General features: G+C 32.5%; 2 protein-coding genes across 4 annotated transcripts; one reads left to right on the forward strand and one right to left on the reverse strand.

The window, feature by feature from the left end:
- Window positions 1-3,302: 3,302 nt before the first annotated feature.
- LOC133778873 (uncharacterized) lies at window positions 3,303-4,608 on the reverse strand. Its single transcript, XM_062218891.1, has 2 exons — window positions 4,074-4,608; window positions 3,303-3,958 (listed from the first exon to the last, which is right to left on the reverse strand). Exons 1-2 carry the CDS (start codon window positions 4,606-4,608, stop codon window positions 3,303-3,305), a joined length of 1,191 nt encoding a protein of 396 aa, XP_062074875.1.
- A 13,601-nt stretch (window positions 4,609-18,209) lies between these two features.
- LOC133834501 (uncharacterized) lies at window positions 18,210-22,571 on the forward strand. Of its 3 annotated transcripts, none has more exons than XM_062264135.1 (7): window positions 18,210-18,388; window positions 18,508-18,687; window positions 19,077-19,556; window positions 20,096-20,290; window positions 20,415-20,444; window positions 20,653-21,759; window positions 21,855-22,571. In XM_062264135.1, exons 3-7 carry the CDS (start codon window positions 19,125-19,127, stop codon window positions 22,404-22,406), a joined length of 2,316 nt encoding a protein of 771 aa, XP_062120119.1. In that variant the 5' UTR covers window positions 18,210-18,388; window positions 18,508-18,687; window positions 19,077-19,124; the 3' UTR covers window positions 22,407-22,571. The 3 variants fall into 3 exon arrangements, with proteins under 3 accessions (XP_062120119.1, XP_062120121.1, XP_062120120.1); XM_062264137.1 differs by having other exon boundaries at window positions 18,508-18,586; XM_062264136.1 differs by having other exon boundaries at window positions 18,508-18,582.
- The last annotated feature ends 895 nt before the right edge of the window (window positions 22,572-23,466 follow it).

Genomic DNA, 23,466 nt, shown 5'->3' on the forward strand with positions numbered 1-23,466 from the left:
TGATAATACTCTGCGACAGAAAGGATACAAGGGTTAGAGAAACTGAAGGAATAACTCATTCATTCCGCTGCGTATAATGTAAGTATTCTTATCATTGTTTCTCTTTGCATTTAATTTTAGAAACATGTTCTACGTTATCTCATATTAATTTGTTTAATATTAGATCTACATGAAAATAAATAAATATCTCATATAAGTTTCCCAACACTTTATTACATTTCCTTAAAGTTATATTTATTAAGTTGATAGCGAAAAATGCAGTCAACAGATAATGCATCTTGAATAGCCCAATTTTATTTGTTACTAGGTTAAGACTTAAAAGTGTTAGTTTTCAAGATAAGTAATATTTTATTGGATTTAGATTTTTTACACAATATATACGATGTTATAACTTTTCTTGAAATATTTAGATGAAATTTAAAATTAAGGATTTCCCCTATTTTTAATGCATAATGAAGACTAAAATCCCTCTCCAATCCATACAAAGAGAGATCAATTGTTTGTTAATAACATATTTGATACTTGTTTATCATAATAATTGTTAATAAAAATTGAGATTTTAGATGCTTATTTTTTTTTTTGATCAAGAAGAATGAAGACTTCATTAATCAACTGAACAAATCCAACCTACAAACTCCAAACTCCTATAAAGGAGCTCAACAAACCTAACAAACTGATTACAAAATCAATCTCATCACCAAATTTCTCTCAAGTCTACTATGGTTCCTATGTATAACAGTATGTAATCGATACTTCACTACATTTTTAATATCATTTACAATATGTAAACTCGACCTGGAACAACCTTCAAACAGGCATTGATTCCTATTAAGCCAAATATAGTAGTTGACAGCTGCCAGGACAGTGACCCTAATGCAGTGCACCAAACCGGTCATCCTCATGCTCAGCCAGTTAACCCAACCTCTGAAATCTTTAGGCCAAGCAGCCACTCCTAACCAATCAAAAATCTGGTCAACAATTTGAGAAGATAAACTGCATCTGTAGAACAGATGATCATGAGATTCTGGGCTGATACCACAGACAGGGCAATCCAAAGTGACCAAATCAAGATGAAAACGAACCAAATTGTCCCTGGTAAGAAGCTGGGAATTCATTATTTGCCACAGCATGAATTGGTGCTTAGGAACATTCAATGAGTGCCAAACAACTTTATAGTAGGGACACACCTGAGATTGAGGAATTAAACTGTTATAGAGAGCAGCAGCTTTGAATTTTCCAAAGCATCCAGCAGCTTCAACATCTGCTTTAGGGAACCAGCGTCTCAAGTAGCAGAGCTTGCGCCAGTACCAGCTAGTGTCTGGTTTAAGTTCATACGACCAGAAAGGAGCACCTTTAAGATAGATGGAGTTGATCCACTTGACCCACAGCATGTCATTTTTATCAGAAATGGCCCAGATAAATTTCGCAAGTATAGCTCGATTCCAATTAACCCCATTCTTGAAGCCAAGTCCCCCATAAGACTTCGGAAGACAAACCTTATCCCAGGAGGCAACATGAACTTTGCTCCTAGTTCCATTAGTGCCCCATAAAAAACCTCTACACAATTTCTCAACCTCCTTAGTCACACTGTGAGGAAGCACAAAGATGCTCATCCAGTAGTTGCGAAGGCCAAATAACACAGAGTGAATTAATTGGATCCTTCCATCAAAAGATAAATGCCGACTAGCCCGAGAATGCAACCTTTGATTAATTTTCTTGATTATAATGCCACAATCTTCAGCTCTCCATCTAGTAGGCCTAAGAGGCACTCCCAAATATTTTAAAGGGAATTCTCCTTCTGTGAGTTGAAAGTCAGAAAGCATACTACTCCTTTCAGACGCCTGAACACCACCAAAGAAGATTTGCGATTTATCTTTACTGACAGAAAGCCCTGAAGTGTTGGTGAATTCATCCAAAATTTCCTTTATAACTAACAGAGATTGTCTAGTACCTTTGCTAAAAAGAATTAAATCATCTACAAAGCAGAGATTGATGAGATTTAGACTCTTACACATAGGATGAAACCTGAATAAAGAGTGATTCGCTGCTAGCTGAAGTCTTCTAGTCAGGTACTCCATGATAAGAACAAAGAGTAACGGGGATAAAGGGTCACCTTGCCGCAGCCCTTTCTCGCCTTTGAAGCTACCTTGCACCCTCCCATTCATAGACAGAGAATAGGTAGTAGACCGAACACAGATCATCACCCTCTGAACAAACTTACTAGGAAAGTTGAAAGCTGTAAGCAGAGCTTCAAGGAAATCCCAGCTGACTGTATCATAAGCTTTGCTTATGTCAATTTTTATAGTGCATCTCGGAGAAACTAGCTTTCTTTGATAATTTTTCAGAAGATCTTGCAATATCATCACATTATGAGCTAAAGACCTACCCTTAATGAAAGCTCCTTGGTTTTGGTTGACCAATGAAGGCAGCACTTCCGCAAGCCTCAAACACATTAACTTGGCAATGCATTTGTAAACTGTAGAACAACAAGCAATGGGGCGGTAATCAATAGCTCTAGAAGGGCTATCCTTCTTAGGAATCAATGATATCATCGTGGCATGAAATTCAGCAGGCATAATCCCTGAGTTGAAGAAATCCAATATGGCATTGCAAAAGTCAGCTCCCAAAACAGGCCACATGGTTTTGAAAAACCCCGAACCATATCCATCTGGCCCTGGGGACTTATCATCCGGAATACTGAACAGCACACATTTTATTTCCTTGATAGAGAACGGTTTCAACACAGCAAGTTGTTGCTCCAAGCTAAGCTTAGCACCCTTTTCCATACACTCACAGTTAAGTTTCATAGTAGTGGTACTTCTGCTCCCCATATACCCACGAAAATGAGATAAAAAGTGATTTACTACTTCAGAAAACTTATCGTTTATCATCCCCTGGTCATTAACAAAAGTAGCAATCCTGTTCTCCACCTTTCTTTTCTTCAGATAGGCATGAAAAAAGGCAGAGTTCTCATCCCCTTGTTGAAGCCGATTAATCTTACTACGTTGTCTCAAAAAGCTGAAATACATCTTTTCAATCCTGCTTAAATTCTCAGCTGCAGACTTCTCTAAATGCTGGTACTCTATAACACTCGGATGCATTTGAGCCTGAAATCTAGCTTCAGTGTATTTATTCCTGGCTTCAGTAAAAGCTATCCCCACATCACCAATAGCAGTCTTATTAAACTTCTTGAGAGAATGTTTTAATCTCATGAGTTTATAATAAAGACCTTTCAAACCCTTAATAGCCAAAGGTTTCTCCCAGCTGGCCAATACAGTCCCTTTGAAATCTTGATGATCAGCCTAGAAATTAAAATAACGAAAAGGTATAAACCCAATCTTCTCTGATATAGAAGCAGCAATGACACAAGAACAGTGATCAGATGAGGTCTCCCAAGCAAAATGAGCAAAAGAATGAGGGAAAATATCATGCCAATCCTCATTAACCAACGCATGGTCTATTCGCGAATATATTCTACTAGCTCCTTCTTGGTTGTTAGACCAAGTGAAAAACGAGCCAGTCCTTTTGAGAGCTTCCACATGAGCCTGAGCTAGCCACAAATTAGAATCATTCAAGTCCTTCATAGCAATAGGAACCCCACCAACTCTGTCATCACAATTGAACACTGCATTGAAGTCTCCAAGCAGAATCCAGGGCTTAACAGGAAATTTAAGCTTCATAAGGTCCTCCCATAAACTTTTCCTCGCATCAATGGTGTTTAACCCATACACAAATGTAGCACAAAAAGCAATATCCTGACCTGTCATTTTAACAAAGCAATGCACAAACTGAGTGGATTCAGAGATGACAATCACTCTGACAAATTTCTTCCTCCAAATAATAAGCAACCGACCCTCAATAACTGGGCTATTATAGCAATCCCAGCCACTGAATTTAGTCATCATCATTTCAGTAACCTTGTTCTCCTTCAACTTAGTTTCAATTAAAGCTCCAACTCCTATTTTATTCATACTACAGAAATCTAAAACAGAATTCTGTTTATTCTTGTTATTAACTCCCCTAACATTCCAACTAGCAATATTACAATTATCCATTATTCGTAATAGAGATACCTAACTCCTTTGCCACCGTTGGCACTGAACCCTTCTCCAAACTAGTTCCTGAATCTTGCAAAATGCTAAAAGCATTTCCAGATGTCTTCACTTCCTGTCTAGCTGAACCTGGTTTAGCATACTCTTGAGTTCCTTGCCCTTTTGCTTGAACTTTTATTTTAGGAATAAGCCATTCTTTATCCTGAGTAGGTGGTGCCTTAACTTTATTGACCAGCTGAACATCAGGATTAACCCTTGCCACCTCCACCGAAGTCTTTAGATCCTGAGCATTGGAAGCTGCTTCAACCTTTTCTACAACTTTCAGTTTCCCTTTAGTAATCATTTCCCCCTTACGACAGTCAGCCATAATATGCCCATACCCCGAGCAACTCTTACACTTCACAGGAAGCCATTCATAATCAATGCCCTGCTCCACTAACTGACCATGTTCATTTAGAAATTGGATAATACGAGGAGGAGAATCCGTAATATCCATCTCAACCAAGACCCGAGCGAACTGGACTCTAGTACGATCCTTAGTATGTTGATCAACCATAATTGGTTTCCCAACAGTGCTAACTAAGGTACTTAAGCTCTTGTTCCCCCAGTACTGTAGACCCTAGTCGTGTAACCGGATCCATAAGGGCACATATTGCACAATTTTTAGAGCATTCAAGTCCGCAGTCCAAGGCCTGATAATAACAGGCTTTCGATCAAAATGAAGAACCCCTGACTCTAAGACCTGATTTCTTGTAGCATCATCATTGAATCTAACCATAATCAACCCCATTCTCATTCTAGCCACTTGTGCGATCCCAAGATGTCCCCAAATTCGCTTGATGAAACCCTCAAAAACTGCCATAGGAGGATTTGCTCCCAAAACCATGCAGATAACAGCCGAACTCCAGCTAGCAGTCTGCATAAGCACCTCTTCTGGATCCACTTGAGCAATCCTCATCCCATTCTTGATCAGAGGCTCAGAATATGAGAGCATTGGATCACGACCAAACATGTTTTCCTTAGAAAAGGATTGCCAATGTGATTTCGCTGATTCATGGTAACAGCCCTTGCCGATCTCAGAATCCGGCATCGTCTCCATCTCTTCAGCCCAATTCGAATTGCTTTGGATGATCGGATCATCCATCAAACCAGGCTGATGCTCACGTCAACAAGTAGTCGGACTGTTTTCTCCTGAATTCACCACTTCTGCAATGAGATTCAAACCAGTTGAGGAATCAGCACCATTCTCTACATCTTCTCCGTCATGCGCATCAAGTACAGAACCATGATCCGGGGAATGGGAAGCAAGCTTTCGAACCACTCTCTTCTTCTTCGCCATGGAAAAGAGAAAACAGGGAAACGCGCGCCTCTTCTATTTTTTATTTGAAGAGTTTTTTTTTTTTTAGATGCTTATTTTGTGATTTTTGTTTTTAGGTTATTCTAAAGTATTGAAATTTTAATATATTTTAGAATATATATTATGACAAGGTGAAGATAAAAATCATTAGACTTTAAAGAAGTTGATTATTTAGTATTTTAAATATTGTTGATCACAATGGCAATTTAGAAAATAAATGACAAATAATTTGAGAACTAAATAGAAATAAATAAATAACACAAAAATTTATAGTGATTTGACTCTAATAATTAATAATAAGCTATGCCCACTTGACACTTTTACTGAATGAACACTCAAACTTAAGATCAGAAAAACTAGAATCAAGTGAGTTTCTCAAGTTTGAAAAAGTATTACAAGTTGACAAAGTTTTTGTATGGAAAAGTGTGTATGAATCTTTAATTGTAGAGTGAGTACTTTATTTATAGGCTCACTGATGTCACAATTCATAATGGGTCCCTAAAAATATGTAGGGCTTTTTTATCACGAAAAATACATAAAAATGTCTAAAAATACACTTAAAATCATTTAATTCAAAATAAGTTGCTCAAGAGCTATATTTTGGGTCTTGTACTTGACCAGCAACATTTGTTTACTCGTGACACACAATCAGGTCAACATTTTACCAGTGTCGTTAATGGTATTCGTCTTGACTTTCTACTCCATGGTCCTATTCAACTAGAATTAATGTTGTATGCACTTTCTTATTGTCACGCGTCCTTTATAAATGTCACGCCTTCCTACTAATTTTTAGGAATAACAAACGTCATTTAAATTTGAGATTACAATAGCATTGGTAGCACCACGAAGAAAAATAATTCACAATCAGCAAGTGGTGCTATAGTGCTATGAAATCTTTTATGCCCAGGAACTAGCGCTGCAACATTAATGCCAATTGCTTAATCATTTAGCCCTAATCATGCATTTTTTTAAAGTAAACATTACAGGGTCCAATTAGAGAGACTTTTGACGGCTGGTTCTTGAAGAGAGAAAAGAGAATGAGGCTTTACAACAATTGATCGATCTATATCAGCTTTCTCTTTTCTTTACTTTGTTTTAGAATTTGATTATTTCTTATGATTGTTTTGCTTTAGTTACCATAAACTAAACATAATTTCTAGAGGAATGGTTGAATCATCTTAGTGTTATGAATTGAAAATTTAGTATATTTTATTAAGTTTTCTTTCAATTTGCTAGCCTTTTTTTGTAAAGTTATACTTTTTAATGTTTGTCCACTATCAGAATGATAAAAAATTTAAGATTGAGAGATAATCTTAAATCAAACTATAAGGGGTATTTAGTATGAGAGTTTGGTTTAGTGGGAATGAGAATGAGAATAAAAATGAGAATGTCAAATCTAACCGTAAATTTATTTTTAATGGCTTAGGAGTTTGAGTTTCCAAGTGTTGCACGAAAATTAACTGCAAGTGAGAAATGTCTAATTTTATTATAGATGTGATAAATAATGATGTTGAACCCAAAGATAACAAATTTTAAATATTACTAAGTATTATAATTCTAATATTTTGATTTTATTTTGAAAAATAAAGATGAAAATGGATCAAGATAATTAATAAAAACTAAAGAAATTCAAACAACCAAATAAGAATAATTCCAATATTTAAAATCCTACTCTTAATTTTTCTAATATTTCAATTATGAATCTTAGTTTCTAAATATTTTCATTTAATTTTCTCTAATTTGTATCAAAAACTCTAATTTAATTATACCCTCTCTCAAGTGCAAGTAAATTTATCATTAATCTAACCATACAATATCCCTATTCAATATTAATTAAGTAATAATTCACTAAGACTTATAGACTTCATAGGAATTATAGACTCTTTCGATCTCATACTCTTCTTATATTCATTATGTAATTCTATATCCAATTCAAGATTACTTTTGTTGAGTGAGAATTATAAATCTCAACCCATTTTAATAGTGGTCAACGCCAATAAGTATAATTCAACAAAAAAGAATAAATAAATTGAATGAAAATATTATATTGGATAATTCTATAGTCCGGGCATAGAAATACCCATACTATAGGCTCATTTTTTATTTCTAGTATTTGAAAAAATTATAACCGAATTATTTTTTTTTATGTCGGTGTATATTATAGTTATAACAGACATTTTATCAATTTTCAAAAAATTTCGACTAATTTATAGTGTCCAAATCAAAGTTCAAACAGTCTGTTTTCTACGCATATAAAAAAAATTAGTCATATGTGTAACTAATTTTTGAACTCTCATTTAGGCACCGTAAATTTTTTAGAATTTCTCAAAATTTAGTAGGATGTTTGCTATAATTATAATATACACTGATATAAAAAAAAATTATATTATAATTTTTCTAAATGCCAGAAATAAAAAACACTCATGCAATAGGGATAAATGCATATTTATGCCCCTACCAATTTTATATTAAGAAAATAAAATGTATCTAAAGAATATAGGACAATTCTTCTATAGGGGTTTTACTTTAAGCTCTATTGGTAGGGCTCTCAGTGTTTCTCGACTCGTAAACAGTTTTTGGCGTGACTTTTTTTATGACCGTGTATATTGTAGCTATTTAGAGCATCTGCAAATTTTCAGAAAATTCCGAATAGCTTACAGTACCGAAAAGTAGGTTTAAACATGTTGTTTTCCACGCGCATAAAAAAAAATTAGTCACGCGTGTAACAATATGTTTGAACTTAGTTTTTGGTACTGTAAACTATTCGGAATTTTCTGAAAATTTGCAGGATGCTCTAAATAGCTACAATATACACGGTCATAAAAAAAATCGCGCTAAAAACTATTCACAGATTATAAACACTGAGAACTATATCTATAGGAGTTAAAAGTGAAGCTCCATAAAATTCCCTGAAGAATATATCCAAATGTTAATATATGATTTTACTTCAAAAGTTAGATTAGTATAAGCTTTTGCTTTCCATCGACCACTTGTATTCGTTGCTTTGTCCATTGGTGATGAATAATATTGAATTCTTTCTAAGGCTAATCAATTATTTTATTATACTTAATTGTGTTATATGACACGTACTAAATTATGGCACATTGATTGAACCATTTCGTGGCTGTTAATTAAGGAATACAATCATTGTGATGGTCCATCACATCAAAAAAAACGATAACTAATATGACAAGTGGCGAGTTGTGTTGTAACGTATATAAAAAATATAATATGTCCAATAGATAATATAAAAATTATTAAATTTGACTCACAAAATAAACAAATATTATATTGTGTTGTAATGTATACTAGATGCAAATTGATTGAAAAATTAATTATCATTTAATAATTATTAATAAATAAAATATTTTAAAAAGTAATTAATTGCAATATTATAATTAAAAAATGTGTATTAAGGTATTTCATTAATGTTTAGTGATAATATTATAAATAAAAAAGTGATCATTTATTATTGATCTAAATTTAAATTATGATATATTGTGATCCATATTAATTTTACATATGTTTTAGCTCATTATCAAAAATTTACATTTCTATTGAGTTGCTCCTTATTGGCTAGTTTGATCAGGTCCTAATCAAAATTATTAGTATAAAAAAAAGTAAAATTTGTTGAGAATACGTGATAGATACTAGGTGAAACGACATAATTTTCTTTCTAAAATAATGATGGGGTTGTTTGGTATGGTGTAATATTTTATTAGGAATAGTAATATTCAATATTTTCATGTTTGGTATGAGATTTTTCTTTGTTTTATGCCTAGAAAAATTATTATTGTGAAAATGAGATTACTCATTAAGAAGGTAATTTTAAATTCTTTCAAAACTGTGGATTTTAAACATTTTCATTAATTATAATACAATAGATTCTACAAATTATTAATTTTTCAAAATAATGTACAAACAATGTGATTCAATTGATGAAATTGAATTTAATGTTGTCATATACAACCGAACACAATTTTGAAGTTACAAGTCAATTATATATAACCTTTTTAATATTCTAGGTGATCAAATTATTTTATCAAACAACCTGAGAGAGTTTAATCGATTCTTTCTTTCTTTTTACTTTTCTTTTTTAATCTTAACCTTCTATTTGTACTAAGGACAAAAAAGTTGTGTGGTGCGTCTCACGCACTGTTTGGAAGCCTCGTGCAAATTTTTTTTTTTAATTATTCTTTAAAGATAGCATCTTTATCATTTCTAATAAAATAAAAACGAGTATAAAGTATTGTTTTGGTATTATGTATTTATAATAATATTTATTTGTTATTTTATATTTTAAAATTGTATATATTTGGTATTCTAAATTCAAATTTAATTAATTAAATTTTACCAATTTAATCAAACTTATATGAATTTTAAATTCAAATTTAATTACTTAATTACATATAATTGATGACAGTTTTGTCATATTGACAAAATTTTATTTATCAAATCTGAATTTAGGGTACTAAATATGTATAATTTTAAAATATAATGTACCATATAAATATTATTGAAAAAATAAAGTATCAAAATGATATTTTGTAAAAATGTAGGATACCAAATGAGTAAATTCTCAATAAAAATATATTGTCTGTGAAAACTTTAATTTTTTTTAATTTAATGTACTTATTTCTCTAATATAATTGATTTGTCATGTTTTATTATGAGAAAGTGACATGAACATATTTAAAAATATTTATTTATAATTTAACAGGAATATAAAATAAATAGTATAATTCTATTTCATTATATCAATGATATTACAACAAAAGTAATATGGTCACATTAAAATATTATTTGATAAAAAAATATCCATTAGATTATTTTTGTAAGTTTCGTAAAATAAAAAGATCATCTTTAAATTTATTAATACGAATCAAAATTGGTATTTTAAACAAAAAGTAAATAAATAAAAGATACAGTGAAATTATACATTCTCAATAATTTGTTATATATATATATATATCTTTTACAACTTTGGTCCCTTAGTTATAGCTACATGACACTTTGGATCTTTTGTTCCCAAAAAAATATTAAAAAGAAAAGAGTAATACTATAAGACACCCTAGAATATGACCATTAATCTGATTTATTATCGAATCCCACATATTTTAATTTAAATTAAAATATATAGAACCTAATATTGACTTAAACTAATAAAAGTATACCACTTTGTAAAATATTGGACAACTTAGGTGCTCCTTAGCATTTGTCTTGTAACAAATATAAGAAGCTAAATTGTATAAACGACAAATGTCTTAGGAAAATTTGAGTTTCTATGCTTAATGGGGGGTCCTAATTAAAACAAATTCTAAGGATTTTGAACATTTCAAAATGATGTCAATTGTTGCTAGTATACCCAAAATACTCTTAGCATAATTTTTACTATTTCTCTCTACCTTAATTCACTCATCTCAACTCTCTCTCTCATTCATTACTAGAGAAAATCCGCAAGTGAGGTAAAATATAAGAGAACTCAATGTAATGGCAAATATTCATCACTGAAGACACTAAAATACTGCATTTCAAATAAATCTGGGCATGATTTTTTATTTTATTTTTTGCGATTTTTTTTTTCCAGATATGAAACTATGAAATATTTAGAAAATTGATTTTTCTCGATGGTGCTCAATGTCAGCTTGATGGGGTCTTCAAAATCAAGGTTTTCATGACAAAATCGGTGTTGCTCGATGGTGGTTCGATGGTGATTCAATGGTGGCTCGATGGTGCTCGATGTGATTCTTGCAAGAGACGTAGTTTTTCACTCGAGTGTCCATTTGGGGTAATTTTTTTTATTTTGGATATTTTTTCAAGATCTACACGTTTGAAATGTGTATATACACATTTAGGAAGTGTAAATCTTGAAAAAAAAATACAAAATACAAAACATACCTCATGTTAAAGACATGTTTTGGTATGTTTTAAAGTTTTAAACTTTGAAAATGTGTACATGCACATCTCAAACATGTAGATCTCGAAAAAAAATACAAAAAAATCACTCCAAATGGACACTCGAGTGAAAAATTACGTCTCTTACAAGAATCGCATCGAGCAATATCGAACCACCATTAAGCAAAGTCATTTTTTTCATGAAAATCTTGATTTTGAAGGCCTCGTAGAGCTGACATCGAGCACCATTGAGCAAAGTCAATTTTTGCAGAGTTTTAGATTTGAAAAAAAAAACTCAAAAATCATGCCTAGCTCGATGGTTTCTTGATACCAGCTCGATGGGCCTTCAAAATCAAGATTTCATGAAAAAATGGTCTTTTCTTGATGGTGGTTCGATACTACTCAATGGTTGTTCAATGATGCTCAATGCGATTCTCGCAAGAGGCATAATTTTTCACTCAGGTGCTTGTATTAGGTTGATTGTTTTTTTTATTTATTTTGGGTATTTTTTTGAGATCTACACATTTGAGATGTGCATAAACAAATTTTCAAAGTTTAGAACTTTAAAACATACCAAAACAAGTCTTTAACATGAGGTATGTTTTGCATTTTTTTCAAGTTTTACGCTTCCCAAATGCGTACATACATATTTCAAACGTGTAGATCTTGAAAAAAAAACCAAAATTAAAAAAAAATATCTCCAAATGAACATATGAGTGAAAAATTACGTCTCCTGCAACAATCGCATCAAGAACTATCAAACAACGTTGATTTTTTCATGAAAATATTGATTTTGAAGGCCCCATCGAGCAATGTCGATTTTCTGCAGATTTTATAGTTTCATATCTGAAAAAAAAAACCCCCAAAATCATGCCAATATCGGTTCGAAATGCAGTATTTAGTGTCTTAAGTGAAATAAACATAACCATATTTGATAAATAATTACTTCCCTATTAATTTCTACTCCAAGAATCTTCAAAATATATGTTGCTTTGGGTATTGTGTTTATCTCTACAAGATGGCCGAAGTTATGGAAGTTTTTCTGGTATTAGTGGTGTTGTGAGGTGAGAGAGAAGAAAAGAAGAGAGAAGAAAAAAGTGTGGGGAAAATAGCAGAGGTATTTTGGGTAGAGTACCAAAAAGTAACATTATTTTGAAATGTTTAAAATGCCTAGTATTTTTTAATTAGTACCATCCATTAAGTATAAAAACTCAAATTTCCCATGTCTTATTATTATTATTTTCTTTTTAGAACTTTATACATAGAATAATTAATTAATTTATAAAAGTTCAATCAAAACCAACGCTCTATATGATTTTTCATTAGAAAACCTTGTCATAAGTGTTTGTGTCTAATATTTTCACGCAAGCTGTGAATTTTTTTTTCTTAGACAAAAAAATCCAATGTAATTTTCACCAATAGAAGGATAAACAACCTTACAATCCTCCATTATTTGCCAAGACTTGTCATTTACATCCTATGTTTTGCATTTGTATCTATTTGCACCATTATTTACAAAATGGGTTATCATTTACCCTATTTTCATAGTAGACCATGATCGGGAATTTAAAAAAATATGGCTTTTTAGCCATCAATGTGCAAAAATATGATAATTAAACTTTCCTTAATTTGTATAAAAAAATTTAAATAACAAAAACTCAGTTTATGAGAAAACTAATCACATATTGGAACTCATAATTAAACAAAAAAACATCAGCAAAATTAGGGGTACTATGGTAATTAACATAGCAAAAAATCCTCATTTGAAACTTGAGTCCATATCGTGTCTTCAGCCAAGCCACCTCTTCTCTTTCATTTTTCTCTAGCTGCCACCTCCCTGTCCCTCACTCGCCTGCCTCACCATCTCCACCATCATCTCCAGCCACCCACCTGTTGGGGTTTTATGCTCTAATTAAAACTCAAATTCTTTGTAATCTCATTTTATTATCAATAAAAGAATAGAAATCATTTTTTGACTTGATCAATCACTTTGCTCACATGTTTTATTTTCATGATTATTTGTTTAATATAAACTTCTATTAAATCCCGAGTATATAGCTAATCTTATTTATAGTGACGTAATCACAGTGGAATATAAATATGATTATATGTTCAAAATAAGTTAGTCCTAAGATTAATCAGTGCACCGGATTTACACTGACTTGCCAATCTACGATATGATCTACTTACACATTACAGTGTTATGTTCTTTCCAGAACATTAGCAAAGTAGATAAGATCGGATGTATTTGTTACATCGGACAGGACCGATATTGACAGTTGATAAGATAAGTAAACATGCAATTATTATCTATTCTAGTCATATCATATAGTTGACCATAGGTCAATTCAATCTCAATTATGAGTGGTTAGTATTCTAACTGATTGTATTATTTGAGTTATTTGACTCGTTCGTTACCAGCTTACCCTACGGACTAGCCCATACTTACATCTTGGGAACTCGGTAGTATAATTGAGTGGGAGTATTAATCATAGATATGAACATCTATAGCTTCTGATGAAGAAGTGAAACGATAGTTTCCTTTTAGTTTGGTTCAAGGTGTTAAATGATAGAGATCTCATTTCAGTAATTAAATTAGTTTACTGAAATATCATTTACAAGGAACTAAGTGTTTTAAGGATAAAATACAATGAAAGGTAAAACGGTATTTTAGTCCTATCTCATTGTAGACCGTCTATAGAGGATTGGGTGACAATTATGGTTGTAATAATGGATAATTAATAGCGTATCTATATTTGTTATAGAGTGTTCTATGAATTCAAGAGTGCAATTCCAAGTCTATAGTGGAGTCACGAGGAATTAATAAGTTAGTAAATTTATGTGTTAGATTTATGATAACTTATTGGAGCTTGATTTCATAGGCCCATGGTCCCCATTGTACCTTGGATAAAATCATCTAGATAGTCTCAATTAATTGATTTAATCATCAATTAGAATTATCAAAGTTGACCAGGTCAATTTTGGATAGTTTCACAAAGTTGTGTAATTTTGAGAATAAAAGAGAAATTATGGCAGATTTATTAATTAAGATAAATTTGTATCTAAATTAATAAATAAGTTTAAATCAAGGTTCAAATTATAAATAATTAATTTGATAAATGATTTAAATAATTATTTAATTAATTAAATCAATAGAAAATAGTACATGCCTTGATTTTAAGTCCAATGGGCTTATAATCAAATGGGAAATTTCACGGGCCTATAGCCCATGATAATTTCGACCTAGGGCTTCAAAATAGCTGTTATTTTATTGATTTTTTAATTAAATTAAATTGCCTAATTGAGTCTATAAAAGGAGTGCTTATAGAGAAGTCAAAATAAGAAGTTTGATAAGTCTTAAGTTAGATTTTCTGATAGTTTTAGATTCTCTCTAAACACAAGTCATTTTCTAAGCCTCTTTGTTATTTTCTCTTATTCTCTCTATATCTATCTCATGTGTTGAGAATTGTCTACACTAGTCTAGGTGGTTCTAAGGATACATTGGAAGATTGTGAAGAAAATAGAAGATCGGTTCAGTTTCTTGATAATACTCTGCGACAGAAATGATACAAGAGTTAGAGAAACTGAAGGAATGACTCTTAATTCCGCTGCGTATACTGTAAGTATTCTATTCTTTGTTTCTCTTTAATTCAAGTTTAGAAACATGTTTTAGGCTATCTCGTATTAATTTGTTTCATATTAGATATACATGAAAATAAATAAAGATCCTGTTTAAGCTTTTTCCAACACCACCCTCACCACCTGCGATTCACCTTAGGCACGCACCTTCATGAAACCCAGCCAAGAACACCCAGTCACGCCATTGTCGAACACAGCCCCAATCTGCCCGATTCCATTCGTGAGCCCCCAAATCCAAAACGACGGGGATAGGCTGAGGTGAGGGATGTGTTGGTGGTGGTCGGAGGCGAGGGAGAAAGATGGCGCCTAGGCTGAGTGTGATTCGTGGTGCTCGGAGCTCTGCAAAACGACGGGGATGGCTGGGGTTGCAATGGGGTTTTGCGCGCAGGGGATGGGTGGTTTTGGTGGTGGTCGAAGGCGAGGGTGGAGGTTGGTTTGTGGTCAGACCTGGTTTTTTTTTTTTTTTTTTCTATCTTCAGATCTATGGTAACTGGTTACCTTCACGTTCTTTGTGTGTATATTTCTGGAGGTAACTGGTTACCTTCACGTTCTGATGTGTGTGTATATTTATGGGTTCTTTATGGTAACTGGTTACTAAATTATACTTACTCTTCCTTTTTTCCTTCAAATTCGATGTTTCTTTTCATTTCTAATATGAGTGACTCATCACCCCTTTTATGGCAGAAGGTTACTCATCTCATTGTAACTGATTACTCCTCCTGATACACGTTATTTAACCTTTAAGACTATTTTTTACATAACTGTGAAAAATCAAACAAGTAACTGGTTACTCCTCTGGATAAATGTTATTTAAGCTAGCTGTAGGATTTTTTTTACATAACTGTGAAAAATCAATTAAGTAATCGGTTATCTTACCCAAATTTTGAAAAAAAAAATGTACAATCTAAAAAAAATGAAAAAAAAATGTTTATAATAAATAAAAATAAATAAACACAATTCATATTACAAAAAAAAAAAAAAATTGCAAAATAACCATGGAAAAATTTAATATAAAATTTTTTTTGGAAAATTTTGAATAATTTATAATATCGAAAATAAGGTTCAAACAAACTGTTTTCCACGCGCATAAAAAAAATAGTCACTCATGTAACAACTTGTTTGAACATTGTTTTCGGTATTGTAAATTATTTAGAATGTTATGAAAATTTATAGGATACTCTAAATAACTACAATGTACATGGTCATAAAAAAATTTCACCGACCGAAAAACACGATAAGGTGCATTGGTGCGCCTATTTTTAATGCTCCTATCATATAATTTTCTTATATATATATTAGTTGCTCATTTTTCCTTTTTTTTTTATCATATTTTTGTTTAGCAATATATAAGCATAATTTATATTTTTCTTCTAAATTAATATATACTGTTACACCCAGATTTCGAGACTTGAGGTTGTGACCTCGAAAGCTGGATTCGTCAGGTGTAAACTCGCGATAGCTAAAATACATGTTCGTAATCTAGACGCCAAATCTTCAAAGCAGGTGGCAACCTCGAAGATAGGTAGCCTCGAAGTCCTCACAAGCTCGAAAGACAGAACATCGGAGTACGTCCATTGTCGGGTGGCCTCGGATCAAGTGGTCCGAGCTTGGCATAGGTGTGAGCTCGAAATAAGGTGGCTTCAGTGATATTTACCCACTCCGAGATGGTCTTGGGGAAAATAATGCAACTCGTAATTTATTCAAAGACCTAGATTGACATGATGCTGATTGTTGATCTCGAACGACTTAATAGGTCACCTGAGGAGATGCAGTCTATGCATTCAAGAGATATTTATTGTTGTAACTTCCCTACAATAAAGGGATATTAACTAGTCGGTTATACGCCTCTGGTCTTCAGGACGTTTCCTTGTATATAAGAGTTACAAACTTTAAAGTCATTAAATTTATTAATGTACAGAATAACTTCCAAAAATATGTGGGATTGTATTCTGAGATCTCCTCTATAAATAGAGAGATCATGTACCTTTGTAAATGACCGAAATTTTGTGATCTTGAGAGAAACTCTGGAGAATTCATCCCTGAAGAATTTCCAGAAATTTCCTAAGTCTTAATAAAAAGGACTCGTGGACTAGGCAGAGTTAACTGGTGAACCACGTAAAAAACTCTCATTGTTTTATTGTGTTATTCTTGGCATAGTTTTTGCTGTTTATGTGCTCTACATTTTAAGTTGACGAAAAACGACGTCAACATATACATATATTAGTGAGTAACTTTTTTTAACTAATATATATATATATATATAGGAGACGACTATAGTGGGGACATACCTTTTGCCCCCACCGGTAGGTGTGTCTTTGTTTTTGGCACGTGGAAAAATTATAATTCAATTTGTTTTATATGATGTTGTACATTATAGTTATTTAGGACCTTCCACCAGTTTCTTAAAAATTTCGAATAATTTACGATACAGAAACAACTTATTTCACGTGCGTATAAAAACAAACTTCAAAACAACCTATTTTTTATTTTCAGCATTATAAATTATTTAGAATTTCCCAAAAATTTATGAGGAATTCTAAATAACTACATTGTACACCGTCATATAATTTTATTTTAATTGTAATCTATTCATATACTAAAAAAAACATGAAAAAATGTTATTTTTAAGCTTGTTTTATACATGCGTGAAACAAATTATTTTGAAGTCTTTTTCGACACCGTAAATTATTATGAATTTCTTGAAAATTGGTGGGATGCCTACTATAACTATAGTGTACACCGTCATATAAAAAAATTTTGGTTATAATTTTTCACGCACTAAAAATAAGAACACCCCTAACGGTGTGGACAAAAAACATCCTCCTATTGTAGAATTCACCTCTGTATATATATATGCTTATATGTTAATTTAGAAGAAGAATATAATATATGATTATAATATATTAGTTTATAAAATACATGCTCATATGATAGTAAGTAAAAATGAGAAAAATAAAAAGTGGGTTGGTAATTTTTTTTAAGGGTAATACAATTAAAGAGTAATATGTATAGTTATATTTTAATTATTAAAAAAAATCAAAAGTGAGAAAATTATCTATTTTTGGGGCGGTGGACACAAATGCAAAACATAAGCGCCAAATGAAAACTCAAAACTCAAAACAAATAATGAGGCTAAGGGTTATTTGTCCCCAATAGGATAAATGGCTAAACTAAGAGAGCCAACGCGCGGTTTTGGAGCGTGAACTAAACGCGTATCGACTTCGGGTAACAAACTATAACCAGCAAACACCGAGTAAGATAGGAGAGAACCTGGTTGACTCGCCATCTTTCTCATTAGATCTATATAATAAATTTTCTCTTCTTCATTATCTTTTTAGTGATAATTATTCATATATAAATATTATATACGACAATAATATAGCTTTGTAGTACAATCCAAATTCCCATATCTTCTTCTTCCTTTCATGGCCGATCGTTTTCTCAGGTCCCATTTCATTTTAAAAAAAAAGTTCTTACCTTTGTATTTATTGTCTTTTCAAGTTTATCACTTTTCATTGATTTGAACTTTATTTTTTTTTTGGGTTGTGTGTGGTTGTGATGCAGTTTCATATTCTGTGATCGGATCCAGTGGATACCTACCCATGGTGTTGAAAAAGGACTGCTTCGAGGGGTTTCTTGGTAGGTAATTGTTGTTCAAGATTAATAATCAGTCTTAATCCTCCATTTTGTGTATAAAAATCTTTATTCTTCTGCTTGCTGAAACTGAATGGGAATTATTGAATTGTAAGTTTATTATCTGGCTTACAATTATTTTTCTGTAATTTGGATTAATATTCTGCCGTTCGGTTTCTGAGAAACTTGTTGGGAAATGTGTGGATAATGTTGATATGGGGTTTTAAATTTATTATTCTTTGGAAAGCTTTGAGTTGAAAATAATGAATTTTTATACTGGATTCTTTTTCCATCTTTCTTATCAGATTCTTACTTAACTATCAACCTTAGTAAATTTACAAATTGTTTTTCTTATGGACTTAATTAGTCCTTTTACATTTGATTCTGAAATTTTCTCTTCAGCCAAACAGAATTGAGATTTGATGGGTTTTATTTATGCTTAATGGTTTTCACCAGTTGTTAATTTATTTTTTTGTTATCTTGAACTGGGATGATTTCAGATTAATGATCTGCTGGTGTATAAGGAGTACCAAGTTATCTGATTTGTAATGCAATCATTTGGTGATGAGAATAAGAAAAATCTGAAGCGTTCGAGATCCAACTCTTGCAATATGCCAGTTACAGACTCCAACATTGTTGATGGATGTAATCTTTTCCCTGTTGAGGAGATTGTACAATATCCGTTGCCCGGATATGTTGCCCCAACATCAATCAGTTTTAGTCCTGATGATAGTATTTTAACTTTTTTGTTTAGTCCTGATCATACTTTGAGTAGGAAGGTTTTTGCTTATGATCTAAAAAGTTCCAATCAAGATTTGTTTTTCAGTCCGCCTGATGGCGGGCTTGATGAGACTAATATTTCACCAGAAGAGAAGTTGAGGAGGGAGAGGTTGAGGGAGCGGGGGTTGGGAGTGACACGCTACGAATGGGTGAAGACAAGCTCTAAAAGAAAAGCAATTATGGTGCCATTGCCAGCAGGGGTTTGTTACTAAATTATCGTTTACAATTTCTTTTTCATGTCTATATATTAATGTGTAGAGATTAGAGGTTCAATTTTTTCTGTATGACATGTATAGAGCTTTTAGAAATTTGCATTAATAGGTTGGTTGAAATTATGAATTTTGCCAATATGGCTTTTTAAGGATGCTGGTTCTAATACCTTTCTTTCTCGTTGGTAGATAATGAAAGTGGAATATTTGTTACTAGACTCTAGTATTTCTTGATGAAGAAAGTCATACTTTTTCCCTAAGTATCTTAATTTTACCAATCATTTATTAGACTGTTAATCTCAAATTGTTTATTATGAAACAAAAGGTTATTTTCTATTGTGATTTTTGTTTTGGCTTGAGCATTTCTAATTTCATTTTGAAACACATTGGGTCACTTTACTATAGTACTTTTTTCATCCAATTTTGTGGCGAAACAGAAATATTTAACACCTATATCCTACTAAATTCAACAAAGTGTGCATCTTTATGCTCTACATTCATCTCTTACTTAGTGCTCTTTACATTGCTAGATATACTTCCAAGATCTTTCCAGTTCAAGGCCAGAGCTTAAACTTCTGAGCACCCCGTCTTCGCCAATTATTGACCCACATCTATCCCCTGATGGTTCAATGCTTTCTTATGTTAGAGACAGTGAGCTGCATGTTCTAAACTTGTTGTACAACGAATCAAAACAGTTAACATTCGATGCTAAAGAAAGTGCTGTGGTAAAGTTTTGTACAAGTTTATTTGACATCTGGAGTTTCATTCAGTTGTAATCTATGTAGAAAGTTGACTCTTAGATTTTGGCTTGTTTTGACTGATACGACTCTAATTTTCTGTTTTTTGCAGACCCACGGACTTGCTGAATATATAGCTCAGGTGAGAATATCATTTGAACACACCCCGAAATTCCCCCCTTCGATAAAATGCACTTCCTTTTGAATTGATAGTCTTGTAGGTGTGTCCGGTTTTTGAGGATTATGGCACATAACAAGAAATTAATTTCAAAATGCAAGTGATGCTTTGTTTTTTTCTTTTAGGATTCATAAAATTGTTACAGAGATTTCGAAATATATTCTTATTACAGGAGGAGATGGACAGGAAGAATGGATACTGGTGGTCACTAGACAGCAGATATATTGCATTCACAGAAGTTGATTCTTCTGAGATACCCCTTTTCAGGATTATGCACCAAGGTAAAAGTTCTCTTGGCTCCGATGCACAAGAAGACCATGCTTATCCATTTGCTGGAGCTTCAAATGTCAAAGTTCGTCTTGGGGTTGTTTCTTCTGTTGGAGGTCCTGTTACTTGGATGGATCTCTTATGCGGAGGAAAAGATCAACCAGAAAATAACGAGGAATACTTGGCCAGAGTAAATTGGATGATGGGGAATGTGTTAACTGTGCAGGTTTTGAACAGATTGCACACCAAACTAAAGATCCTAAAGTTTGATATCAGAACCGGTGAAAGGAAAGTTATATTGGAAGAAGAACATCACACATGGATTAACTTGCATGACTGCTTCACGTCGTTGGACAGAGCAAGCAAATTTTGTGGGGGATTTATTTGGGCAAGTGAAAGAACAGGTTTTCGACATCTTTATCTTCACGATACAAATGGAAACCTCTTAGGAGCTATCACTGAAGGAGACTGGATGGTGGAACAAATTGCTGGTGTCAATGAAGCTTCAGGGCTAGTATACTTTACCGGAACCTATGATGGGCCCTTAGAATCTAACCTTTATTGTGCTAAACTCTTCAGAGATGAAAACGAACCCTTGCAGGCCCCAGTGAGACTGACTCATAGCAAGGGGAAGCATGTTGTTGTCCTTGATCATCATATGAGGAACTTTGTTGATATTCATGATTCACTTGACTCTCCTCCTAAGGTTTTACTTCGCTCCTTGCATGATGGTAGCTTAATAATGTCTCTGTATGAGCAGTCATACACAGTTCCAAGGCATAAAAAGCTTCACCTTGAGCCTCCAGAGATAGTTCAGTTACAGGCAAATGACGGGTCTCCATTATTTGGGGCTTTATATAAGCCTGACGAAACAAGGTTTGGACCTCCACCTTACAAAACTATGATCAGCGTCTATGGTGGACCGTGCGTACAGCTTGTTTCTGATTCTTGGATAAACACAGTGGACATGAGAGCGCAGTACCTGCGAAGCAAAGGGGTCCTAGTATGGAAGGTAATTAGTTAGCGTACTTATTGTATTGCATAGCAATTAATGTCGTTCACTGTTATGTTTCCTGTCATAATCATCGCATTTTACTCGTTTTACAGTTGGACAACAGAGGAACAGCTAGACGAGGATTGAAGTTCGAAGGTTCTGTTAAACACAAGTTCGGTAGCGTTGATGCTGATGATCAACTAACTGGGGCAGAGTGGCTTATCAAACAAGGTCTAGCAGAAGCAGGCCGGATTGGATTATACGGCTGGAGCTACGGTGGATATCTTTCAGCTATGACTCTAGCCAGGTATCCCGATGTCTTCCGATGTGCTGTTGCAGGTGCGCCAGTTACCTCATGGGACGGATACGACACATTCTACACTGAGAAGTACATGGGACTGCCGTCTGATAATCTGACGGCTTACGAGTTTGGATCGGTTATGCATCATGTTAACAAGATGAGAGGAAGCCTGCTGATTGTGCATGGTATGATAGACGAAAATGTTCATTTTAGGCACACTGCTAGGCTTGTGAATGCACTTGTGGCGGCCGGAAAGCCTTATGAACTTCTGATATTTCCAGACGAACGCCACATGCCTCGCGGGCAAAGGGATCGGATTTATATGGAGAAGAGAATTTGGGACTTCATAGAGAAAAATCTTTGAGCTTAGTTAGCTTTCTGATAACTTCTGTGAATATCTGATGTTGTTTGGAATAAGATGCTTTTTTTGTTTTTTGTAATAACACATATCCACGTAAATTACTATTTGTCAAAACCCAGGATATATTCCATGTCATGGAACAATATAATACTGTGGACTTCATTCAAACTGACGCTCATTTCTAGATTTTGAAGTTTATGCAACTATAAACAACTAACATATATCCACTTTTACCTTTTTTCCGAAGTGATTTTTTCATATTTATGATTTTTAAAAGATTGTTTTACAAAAATATGGATATTTATTTTTTTTACTTTTTTTTTATGGTTTTTTGATTTGAAAGTTCACATTTATGAAAAAAAAAAAATTCGCATAAATTTGAAAAATATATAATTATGTCATATTTTTTTATATTTTCTTTGATTTTGAAGATAATTTTTTAATTTTGTCTTTTATTTTTCTTATTTTTCATTAATTTTTTATTTTTGTTTTCTATTTTTCTACCAATTTTTTCATTCATCTTTTTTTTTCTTTCCATGTTTCCATTTTTTTTTCATTTATCTATTTTTTTGTTCATTTGTTCATTTTTTTTTTCAGTTTTCTTTCTTTTTATTTATTTTTTTAGTTTTTTCCTTTATTTTTGTATTTATTATGTTCTTCCATTTTTTTTCCACACATATGAGCTTTTTTTTCTTCTTCTTCCATTTTTTTATTTATTTATTTTTCATTTTTTTCTACCAATTTTTTTCAAATTTTTTCATTATTTTTCTTTTTTGTTTTCATTTTTATTCATTCATCTATTTTTTTTTTCTTTTTTTTCTTCATCATTTCATTTCTTTTGTTTTGTTTTTTTTTTCATAGTTTTTTTAGTTTTCTTCTGTTTTTTTCATTCTTTATTTTTTTCCTTCCATTTTTTCTTCTTTTTTGTACTTATTATTTACTCCTTCCATTTTTTTCTTTTTTTTTACACATATTTTAACATTAGATAATTATTTTATTATTTTATCATCTTTTATTATAGTAATTGTTTTTTTCATAGTTTTTCCCACTATATGTAACAAAA

The sequence above is a fragment of the Humulus lupulus genome, chromosome 5, assembly GCF_963169125.1.
Source record: "Humulus lupulus chromosome 5, drHumLupu1.1, whole genome shotgun sequence".
In the NCBI taxonomy this organism is placed as follows: Eukaryota; Viridiplantae; Streptophyta; class Magnoliopsida; order Rosales; family Cannabaceae; genus Humulus; species Humulus lupulus.